This window comes from Notamacropus eugenii, chromosome 6, assembly GCF_028372415.1.
Source record: "Notamacropus eugenii isolate mMacEug1 chromosome 6, mMacEug1.pri_v2, whole genome shotgun sequence".
Classification (NCBI taxonomy): domain Eukaryota; kingdom Metazoa; phylum Chordata; class Mammalia; order Diprotodontia; family Macropodidae; genus Notamacropus; species Notamacropus eugenii.
The window spans coordinates 92,976,302-92,988,425 of NC_092877.1; the positions used below are offsets into that span (position 1 = coordinate 92,976,302).

A 12,124-nucleotide genomic window follows, 5' to 3' on the forward strand; every position below is an offset into this window, starting at 1 on the left:
ATCAATAAGCTTTTATTACATGCTTACTACTACTGCTGTTGTTATTGTTACTGCTGCTGCTGCTGCTGCTGCTACTACTACTAGTACTACTACTACTAGTACTACTACTACTACTACTACTACTACTACTACTACTACTACTACTACTAATACCTAATTTATATAACACTTTGATGTTTGCAAACAGCTTTACATACGTTGACTCACTTGATACTGTGGGCCAGGTACTATGCTAAACACTTGGAATACAAAGACAAAAATGCTACTCATCTCTAAAAATACTGAATGAAATACACATTTTTGGACATTGCCAATGTGGGAATTTGTTTTACTGGACTATGACCATAATAAAGGTTATACTTTTTCAAATTACTAAATTGAGAGAGTATAATAGGAGGAAAAGATAACAAAAGCGTATAAAATAAATGAAGTTGTAGGATTGGAGCAGAACTGATCGTCCTCAAAGAGCAACTAACCATATTTGCCTGATGTTCTCTGGGGTAACAAATACTTTTTGCCCTTTTTAAGAAGGGAGAGTGGTATCCGTGACCAGCCAACCTTGAAAAATCTGCCTAGCGGTCTGACATTATGGGACTCTGTCCAAATTGCTTTGTGGAATTTGTTTAACCCAAGGTAGGATGCACATTAGGAAGAGGGCTAGGTCTGGGATGTCTTCAACATAGGGATTCCTGTGTGTGGAAATTCCCTCCACCAATACCGAGTGCCAACTCATCTGTACCTAGTTTTATTCTTAAAATTCCCTGTGACACTGAGAGATCACTGACTTGCCTAGAGTCACACAGTCAATTCAGTGAAAGGATTTGAGCAGTGGTCTTGCTCATTCTAATGTCAGTTCTCTCTCTCTCTCTAGTAGGTTTCATTGCCTCTCTGGGTATTGGAAATTCAAAGACAGAAAATTTTAAGTTATTCTATTTGTGTGACGATGGGTCATACGCTGATGAGTATGATAACATGATACAGAAATAAATCTAGACAAAGTAGGGCAGAGGAAAGAACCAAATAAAATACTCTAGGAAAATTCTGAGGAGAAAGACAACACTTGCGTCTAGGGGAAACAGAAAGCTCCACTAACAAGGTTTTACCTCAATTGAGCCTTGAAATAAGCTAAGGATTCTGAAATACAGAAGTGAGGATGTAGAGCATTCCAAAGCTGCAGGGTCAACCTGACAATGCAAGGAGGCAGAAGACGGCATGCTGAGAGCAAGTAATAGCTGCTTCTCAGTCAAGGCTGGATTGTTGTTCAGTCTTTTTAGTTGTATCTGATCTTTGTGAGCCCATTTGGGGTTTTCTTGGGAAAGACAATACAACTCATTTTATGGATGAGGAAAATGAGGAAAACAGGATTAAGTGACTTGCCCAGGGTCACACAGTTAGTAAGTATCTGAGGCTGGATTTGAACTCAGGTCTTCCTGACTCCAGATCTGGCCCTCTATCCACTGCACCACTTAGCTGCCCTGAAACTGAAGTAATATACAATAAAGCAAAATAAAACTGGAAATGCATGGTGGAAACAGATTATGGAGAGCCATAAATCTCATGCTAAAATATTTCTTTTTTATCCAAGAAGCTTCTGAGCAGAGGAATGACATGGCCACATCTATATCTTTGAAGATTGTTTTGGCTGTATTCTTAATAACAATGAAAATAGGACAGGCTTTATTTAACAACAACAAAACAAAGTAACTCACAAAGAATTGACATTTTAGCCCACAAAAAGTAAAGACAATTTCACTTTCCTCCTATGGGTGGGTCTTTATATCTTTACTTAAGGATTGAGTGGGGCCACTTTAAAGAGTAAATAAACACTTTTCCTGTGTCCTAGAGAGTCTGGCAATCCCTCTCCAGCCCTCCAAGGGCCTCTATCTCCCAGGGATCTTTTAATTATACCAGACATGGTATCATTATGGGATTGAAGCTTCTTAGGCAGAAAGGAACTTAGGGTCACTAAAGAATCAACCTTTTTCAGAACTGTATAGTGCATCTATATCCAATATAAGGTTGATCTTACAGGCTTAATCATTACTCACGCTGTACTGTATATGTACGTAGATAGATAGATAGAGACAGAGAGACAGAGAGACAGAGTGTGTGTGTGTGTGTGTGTGTGTGTGTGTGTGTGTGTGTGTGTGTGTGTGTGTGTGGAGAGAGAATATATAGAGAGAGTATACTTACTGTGTATAGTGTGTTCTGGTATCAGGCTATACATTCTACCTATGCACAAATACCATGATAATCATATAGGGAAAGCAGCTCCATGACAAGCCCTTTTGGTACTAAATCCTCCTGAACTCCACATTCCCACAGCCTTCTCTCCACTTCCATACTCAACCTTTCACTCTACTCATTCTTTCTCACTCTCTGCCATATTCACCCATGTTGGTGACTGTTCCCATGCCAAAACACACCCAAAATGCACACTCACCATAACCTCAATCTTTTCTTTCAGACTAATGCACTCACAACACCCATGCCAACTTTTAGCCACCCCAATGCCATATACATCAATCATCTGCCTCCTCTCTAATAACCCTAACTGCTTCTTATGGAAGGGAAATGAACACGCATCTTTGTATCTAACTTCATAGTTGCAAATGGTAGGGAAGAAATTCTTAGCAGTCTTCCCCAAGCATCGAGGTCTGAATCTGTTTTCCCCTTTCAGTCCTGCAGGGACCAATCTCCTGACACCTTCCTGAGTACGAGACTGACTGAAATGGCCTTTATGGTTAACTTCCCATTGTCAGTTTCTGTTCTAAGGTCATAAGTTGTATTGTTAGGTCTATTGATGGTCGGCATTTAACTTAATGTATCTTTGTCCTTAAAATAGAAATTATTTTCATCTGTTGTTTTAAATTATATTTAACGTAATAAAAAATTTATCATTGATTACTTTTCTTTCCATTTTCCATACTTCTTTAAGTTTGATGTTACCTTTTGTTGTTAATTCTTGATGAATAAAATCGTCAGTTCCTTTGGATTCACACACCAAACATGAAGAATACAGCTGTAATTCACCGGGGGTTAATGGACAGACCTTAGATATATTATGAAAGTGGAAGTACTTTGCAGAAATTCCAAGAACAATAACCTCATGTTCCCTTCCTTGTTGTAGGAAGCTCACAAAAGAAATATTGAATTTAGGGAGTGGATAAGTGAAATTATTTAGTAAACTAGCTTGAAGACAGGAGAGTTCCACAATATTTCCTGCAGTTAAAAAAAAAGAAAGAAAAATCCATTTGTATTGACAGACATGGAGGTAAATAAATATATAGTTAACTCTCAATTATTACCAGGCATATCATAAATATTGTGGCTTACCTGTAGCAAATCTTTTAAATTGATTGACAGCACGTACTCCACTTAATTATTTCTTTTGTTGACAATCTTTGACAACTGGATAGGTATGAATTAGGAACTCATATGCATTTTCAATTTGCAGTTCTCTGATAATTAGTGATTTTGAATATTTCATATGACTTTTAATAACTTGAATTTCTTCTTTGAGAACTATCTATTCATATTCTTTGGCCGTTTATATGTTGTTGTTTGGCTACCATTATTACATCTTTGAATCAATTTCTTATATCATGAATATCAGACTTTTATCAGAGAAATTTGTTACAAAGATTTTTTCCCAGGTACCTATTTCCTTTCTAATTTTAACTACATTAAGTTTTGTTTGTGCAAAAGACGTTTCAATTGTTATTGAAGTTGTTATTCATTCTACCTTTTATGATCCTATATCGTTTGTCTGGTTACAAACACTTCCTCTGCAGTTGTATCAGGTATTTTCTTCATTCAGATGAGACCTTTTAGATCTAGGTTATCTATCCATCTGGAAGTAATTAATATGGTGTGAAATCATGATTTAAACCTTATTTCTTCCATTCTCCTTTCCAATTTTCATAGCAGTTTTTGTTGGATGAAATCCTTACTCTAGTGATTAGCATCTTTGGGTTTATTGAACAGTGAGTTAATAGATTCTTTTGCTTTTGTATGTTGGATTTCTAATTTGTTCCATTGATGAGCTTTTCAATTTTTAATTTATACCAAAATAGTTTTGATGATTACTAATTTGTAGCATAGTTTAAGCTCTGGTGCTGCTAGTTTCCCTCCTTAATATTTTTTCATTATTTCCTTTGAGAATCTTGATCTTTTGTTCCTCCAGATAAATTTTGTTATTTTTTTTTCTAGCTCTATAAAGTAATCTTTTGGTGGTTTGATTGGTATGACATTGAATAAGTAAACTAGTTAAGTAGTATTGTCATTTTCATTCTGTTGTCATAACCCAGTGATAAGTGATTAAAATCTCTAATCATTTAGGTGTCTTATTACTATAAAGTTATAAAGTATGTTTTGTATTTCCTATGTGTGTATTGACAGGTATACTCTCAAATATCTTATATGCTCTGCAATTATTTTGAATGGAATTTCTCTTTCTATCTTATCCTGAAGTGTTCTGTAGGTAATGTATGGAAAAACTGATGATTTATGTGATGTTACACTGCAATTTTGCTGAAATTATTTCAATTAATGTTTTAGCTGAATCTTCTATGTTCTCTAAGAAAATGATCATGCCATCTGTAAAAAGCAACAATTTTGCCTCCTTCTTGTTTATGTTTATTACTTCAGTTTCTTTTTGCCTTATTCCTATAGATAGCATTAATAGAACTATAAAAAAAAGATGACAACGGATATCCTACTTTTGCCCTTTGTTCATATTGTAAAGAGCTCTAATGTTTCTTTATTACATACAAAGTTAGCTCTTGGTTTTAGTAGATACAAAAATCTAGTAGATATATTATAGTAAGGAAAAATTCCCTCTTCCTATATTTTTAATGTTTTGACAGAAATTGGTATTGTATCCTCTCAAAAAATTTTCATGCGATATTCATCCTTGATATTTATATAGTCTGTTATGTTTATAGTTTTCCTAATAATGAATCAATTTTGCATTCATGGCATAGATCCAGCCTGGCTATAATGCGTATTTTAATGTGTGGCTCTAGCTGATTTGTTAATGTTTTATTCAATATTTTATGTTGATATTCATTAAGGATATTGATCATTTTGTTTCTTATCTTTGTCTTTTCCTGGCATGGATTTCATTAAGAAGGCCCTATAATACATTCATAATCACCATAAGATCATCTACAAACAGGAACATCTGAAGGACATCATTTCTATAGGAATTACTCTTTCATGTAGTCTTTGTCCAAAGTATTACCCATGATAGTAGCAAAACATCTTTAGCAAAAATATATCTTCTTCTTTTATGACTTTTTGGCAATAAGAAGAGGCTCATTGATCAGAATTATCTTTGTGGTTGTGTTTAAAAAGTAATCATATAATTTCTAATGTGAAATTTATTAGGAATAAGTGTAATTTCCTTCACTTGTGTTCTAAAAACCCACTTCACAAATATAAGATGGAAATGAGATCTTTAGAAAACAATTCTATAAAAATAAATCTGGTATTCTTCTAGGAGAAAGTACATGACCACTTGTTCTAGATGGCTTATGGGAATCCCCACTTAGTTACAAGGTGGACTAGAAAACCTCCAAGATCTCTTCAGCCTCTGAGAGTATAACTAGCGAAATATCAGATACAACCAAATTAATGAGAAGTAGAACAATGTGGGAGAAAAGTACAATGGATGGTAGTCAGGAGTACCAGGGTAAAATCTTGGTAGTGATGCTTTGTATGATCTTGGGAAAGACACATCTTTTCTAAGCCTCAGTTTCCTCATGTATAAATTAGAGAGGTTATCATTTTCCCTGTCTACTTCACAGGGTTGTTGTAAATATCAAATGAGATCATGTGTATAAAAGCACTTTGAAAATGGTAAGGCAGGGAGATGGAACCAAGATGGCAGAATAAAAGGCAGTGACTTGCTTGAGCTCTCCCCCAAACTCCTCCATATACCTTTAGAAAATGTCTCTGAATAAATTCTAGAGCAGCATAACCCACAAAAAGATGGAGTGAAACAAATTTCTAGCACAAGACAACTGGAAAGGTAGACAGAAAAGGTCTGTTGCACCAGGGAAAGAGAGGAGTGCACTCCAGAACAGGCTAGTGCCAGTGCACACTGGGCTCTAGTAAACCTAGAGTAGGCTTCAAGGTGACTGTATCACTGGTAGCAGTAGCAGTTCCCAGATCTCTCAGACTATAGATGCCAAAGACAACTTAGAAAGTCAGCAGGAAGGATCTGTCATACCAGGGTGAGAGTGGAGCACAGTACAATGCAGACCACACCAGTATAACCCTATCTCCAGGAAATCAGGAGCAGACCTTGGGAGTGATTGAATCAGTAGCAGTAGCAACTGCTTTTGGAACTCTCAACTCACATATGGTAAGGGAGTCAAACAACTTGTCAGAGGATTACAAGGGTCTTTTTACTAACAGTTGAGGCAAGACTCTTGTTTTGCCTACACTCAGATCTGGTTCACAGTCATGGGTGGCAGTCCCAGGATAAGGAGGAGCACTGGTACAGCAGAGCTTGCAGCCACAGTGAAGGGGTGGAAGGGAACCCTCCCCAGAGTTCCAGAGCTGTTCATAGACTAGAGAATAAACCAGGAGAGTAGCAAACACCTCCTCTTAGATCATACTACCTTGGAAGAAATGAAAACTTACAGGTCCCTAGAAATATCTGTAAAAACAGCTGCATAAAACTCCTAAAACTTGGGACTGTTTGTCCTTCACCCTGGAAGTAGAGCCCTACTTTAACAAAAAAAAGTCAAACGTAAGTAATAAATTGAGAAAATAAGTAGACAATGGAAAAAATCTCTGACTATAGAAAGTTACTGTGGTGACAAGGAAGATCAAAATACACTCAGGAGAAGAAAACAAAATCAAAGCTCCTACATCCAAAGCCTCCAAGAAAAATATAAATTGGTCTCAGGCCGAAGGAGAGCTCAAAAAGGATTCTGAATTTCAAGTAAGAGAGGTAGAGGAAAAATTAGGAAGAGAAATGAGAATGATGCAAAAAAATCACAAAGAATAAATCAATTGATTAATAAAGGAGACAGAAAAGAATACTGAAGAAAATAACATCTTAAAAAATAGACTAGGCCAGATGGTAAAAGAGATCCAAAAAGTCAATGTGGAGAAGAATGCTTTAAAAATCAGAACTGGTCAAATGGAAAAGGAGGTCCAAAAGTTCACTGAAGAAAATAATTCCTTAAAAATTAGAATGTAATAAACCCAAGGACCCCAGCTTCTGGGATAAGAACTCACTGTTTAACAAAAATTGCTGGGAAAACTGGATAACAGTGTGGCGGAAATTAGGCATAGACCCATACCTGACACCATACACAAGAATAAAGTCCAAATGAGTACATGATTTAGGTATAAAGATTGATACCATGAATAAACTGGAGAAGCAAGGAATAGTGTATTTATCAGATCTATGGAGAAGGGAAGAATTTTTTACTAAAGGAGAGATAGAAAGCATTATGAAATGCAAAATGGATAACTTTGATTACATTAAACTGAGAAGTTTTTGCACAACCAAACCCAATGCAACCAAAATCCGGAGGGATGTAGTAAATTGGGAAAGAATTTTTACAGCTAAGGTCAGGGATAAAGGCCTCATTTCTAGAATATATAGAGAACTGACTCAAATGTATAATCATACAAGTCATTCCCCAATTGATAAATGGTCAAAGGATATGAACAGGCAATTTTAGGAAGAAGAAATTAAAGCTATCTATAATCATATGAAAAAATGCTCTAAATCACTATTGATTAGAGAGATGCAAATCAAAACAACTCTGAGGTACCACATCACACCTATAAGATTGGCAAACATGACAGAACAAGAAAATGATAAATGCTGGAGAGGATGTGGGAGAGTTGGAACACTAATTCATTGTTGGTGGAGCTGCGAGCGCATCCAACCATTCTGGAGAGCAATTTGGAACTATGCCCAAAGGGCTACAAAAATGTGCATACCCTTTGACCCAGCAATATCGCTACTAGGACTGTATCCCCAAGAGATCACAAAAATGGGAAAGAGTCCCACATGTACAAAAATATTTATAGCAGCACTTTTTGTAGTTGCCAAAAACTGGAAGTCAAGGGGATGTCCATCAATTGGGGAATGGCTGAATAAATTATGGTATATGAATGTAATGGAGTACTATTATACCATAAGAAATGATGAACAAGAAGACTTCAGAGAGGCCTGGAAGGACTTATATGACCTGATGCTGAGTGAAAGGAGCAGAACAAGGAGAATTTTGTGCACAGCAACGACCACAGTGTGCGAGAGTTTTTTCTGGTAGACTTGGAATTTCATAATAACGCAAGAACTTCTTAAAAAAAAAAATCCCAATGGTGGTTCTCAAGGCAAAATGCCTTTCACACTCAGAGAAAGAAATATGGAAGTCATTCACAAAATGTAGCAGATCATGTTTGTGTATGTGTAAGTTTTTGTGTATCATGCTTTGATTTGTTATATGATCTCTTTCATTTGTTTTAGTCTGACTACATAGCATGACTATAGTGAAAATGTACTCAATAGGAAAGTATATATAGAACCTATACAGAATTTTATGCAGTCGTGGGGAGGGAGGGGGGAAGTGGGGGGTAGCAGGGGGGGGATAAAATCTCAATTGTATGGCAGTGATTGTTAAACATTAAAAAAATAAAAATAAAAAATAAAAATAAAAAATATAAAAAAATAAAATAAAATAAAATAAAAATAAAAAAATAAAAATAAAAAAATTAGAATGTAGAAAATGAAAGCTAATGACTTTATGAGAAGTCAAGAAACAATAAAGCAAAAATAAAAGAATGAAAAAAACAGAAGGCAATGTGAAATAACTCTTTGGAAAAACAACAGACTTGGAAAATAGATCCAGGATACATCATTTAAAAATCATTGGACTACCTGAAAGCCATGATTTTAAAAAAAAAGTGTAGACATAATCTTTTAAGAAATTTTCAAGGAAAACTGCCCTGACATTCTTGAACCAGAGGGTAAAATGGAAATTGGAAAAAAAAATCCACCAATCACTTCTTGAGAGAGACCCTGAAAGAAAAAGTGCCAGGAATATTAGAGCCACATTCCAGAGTTCCCAGGACAAGGAAAAAATATTTCAAGCAGCCAGAAAGAAATAATTTAAGTATTGTGGAGCCATATTCAGTATAACACAAGACTTAGCAGCTTCTACATTAAAGGATCAGAGGACTTGGAATATGATATTCTAGAGGGCAAAGGAGCTGGGATTACAACCAAGAATCACTTATCCAGCAAAACTGAGTACAATCCATGAGGGAAAAAAATTGACATTCAAAGAAATAGAGTAATTTCAAGTATTCTTAATGAAAATAAAAATAGGCCTGAATGGAAAATTTTACTTTCAAATACAAAATTCAAGAGAATTATAAAAAAGGTAAATAGGAAAGGGAAATCATAAAGCACTTAATAAGGTTAAATTATTTACATTTGTAGGAAGATGATACTTATAACTCATAAGACTGTTCTCATTATTAGGTTAGTTGGAAGGAGTATATAGATGCAAGCATACAGATGTGAGCTGAATGTGAAGGGATGATATCTAAAATATATAATTAAGGGGTGAGACAGGTGAATGTACTGGGAGAATGAGAAATGGATAGGTAGAATGGGATAAATTACCTCACATAAAAGAGGGAAGAAAAAATTTTTACAATGGAGGGGAAGAGGGAAGAGGTGAGGGAGAGTGAGTGAATCTTACTCCTCAGAACTGGCTCAAAGAAGGAATAACACGCACACACAATTGGGTATAGAAATCTATCGTACTCTACAGGAAATTAGTAGGGGAAAGGGACAAGAGAAGGGGGACACGATAGAAGGGAGAACTGATTGGGGGAGGGGGTAGTCGGAAGCAAAACACTTTTGAGGAGGGACAGGGTGAAAGGAGAGAGAGAATATGATAAGTGGGAGGATAGGATGGCACAAAATACAATTAGCAATAGTAACCGTGAAAAAAATTTTGAAGATATGATCAATTTTCAGATGAAGTAATCAAAACTATCTGTAGCCATATGAAAAAATATTCTAACTCACCACTGATTGAAGAAATGCAAATTAAGACAATTCTGACGTACTACGTCCCACTTGTTAGATTGGCTAATAGGACAGAAAAATAGGACAGTAAATGACAAATGTTGGAGGGGATGTGGGAAATATGAGGCATTAATGTATTATTGGTGGAATTGTGAACTGATTTAATCATTCTATAAAGCAATTTGGAACTATGCCCACAAAGCTATTAAACCACACATAACCTTTGACCTAGCAATACTATTACTAAATCTGTATCCCAAAAGAGATAGAAAAAAAAAAAGGAAAAGGCCCTATATGTACCAAAATGTTTATAGCAGCTCATTTCTGGGGGCAGAGAATTATAAACTGAGGGTATGGCCATCAACTGGGGAATGGCTAAATAAGTTGTGGTATGTGATTAAGATGGAATACTATTGTACTATAAGAAATGATGAGCATGATGCTCTCAGAAAGACCTGGAAAGATTTACACGGACTGATGCAAAGTGAAATGTACTGTGTACAAAGTAATAGCAATATTGTAAGATGATCAGCTGTGAATGACTTCTTAGTTATTCTTAGCAGGACAGTGATCTAAGGCAACTCCGAAGGACTTACGATAAAATATGCTATCCATCTCCAGAGAAAGAACTGATGGTATCTGAACACACATTGAAGCATACTTTTTTAAACTTTATTTTTCTCGAGTTGTTTTTTTGTCTGTATTTTCTTTCACAACATGACTATGATGGATGTGTTTTGTACATGTGACTACACATGTATAACCTATATCAAATTGCTTGCCTTCTCAGTGATGAGGGGTTTGAGGGAAAAAAAGAAGGGAGAAAATTTGGAACTCAAAGTTTTAAAAATTGTTAAAAATTATCAGTTAAAAATTGTCTTCACATGTAACTAGGGAAAAATAAAAACAGAAAATGGTAAGGCACCATGCAATTGTAAGATTATTAGTACAATGTAAGTACTAACTTGTCCTCCAAATATAAAAGATTTTTCATTATCTACAATTGTGCAGTATCCATCCTTCTGTTCAACCTTGTTAGCATGAATAATCAAGAGGTACAATCTTATATGCCTTTTGGGAATCCCAGCACAGCAGTGCTAACTGCTATGGGGTAAGTGACCTCTTTTTCAATGTATTCATAAGCCTTATCGAGGTGACTCAGCTGCAGGAAAAGAACTGATTCAAGGGCTCTTGCTTCTGCCCTTGTGTATGCCACACCTTATCTCGCATGCTCAGATTGGACAATACAGCTTTTTTAAAGGTTTAGGCAATGTTGAATCCAGTGGAAGAGATTACTTTGCATTTCTTACAATATATATTCCCATTTATGGCTACTAGCCTTATACTTATAAAAACATCAAGTTGTTGAGTCTTTTTTAGTTTATGCTCTAATATAAGCTCTAGATGTTTTTTTGTCCAGTTTATACACAAATCTAGACTTTCTAGTCTTCTTTAAAATTTATTGTTTGTATTTTTAACAAGCAGTAAATATAAGTACTTTATAAAGAGATACTAATTTTGTTTTTATTTTTCATCACTCTCATCAAATCATTCTATTTTTCCACTTAATATTTCATATTTGATTTCATAATGGGAAACTATAATCATGATAAAAATAGACCAAGTATACTGTGACCTTGGTTAAGTCATGTCACTTCTCTGGGCCAGTTTCCTGACATGTGCTGCTTAATTTCTAAGGTGCAAAGGCAAGAGTCCAAGGTGTGCCAAGTGTTTCCCCACCATATTCCATTTCAAAAAATTTGCTATTTTGTCTCACTTTCAGAGTTTATATTTGATTGGTAATTTTTAAATTAATCAAATTTAGATAAATAAATAATAAGAATTAAATTGCAAATATCTAATATGTTAACTAATTAAATCTTAGTTTCTTTAGCTTAATTACTGAAAATAATGTCCTTTGTAACTAACATAAAACTAATATAAAATTATATATTCAATGAATCTTTACCTAAAAAGAAACTCCGTATGTGAAAAACTATTGGTGTTCTGTAGAATGTACTTTATTATTAAATATTAAATGTTTTCCTTTAA

General features: G+C 35.1%; 1 protein-coding gene across 1 annotated transcript in view; it reads right to left on the bottom strand.

Annotated features, from left to right (window-relative positions):
* Nucleotides 1-12,124, bottom strand: part of TMEM156 (transmembrane protein 156) — a 57,881-nt gene that overhangs the window by 38,248 nt on the left and 7,509 nt on the right. Inside the window, exon 2 of the mRNA XM_072620494.1 lies at nt 2,950-3,222. Coding sequence (XP_072476595.1) covers nt 2,950-3,222 — 273 coding nt within the window. The remainder of the gene's footprint in view (nt 1-2,949; nt 3,223-12,124) is intronic.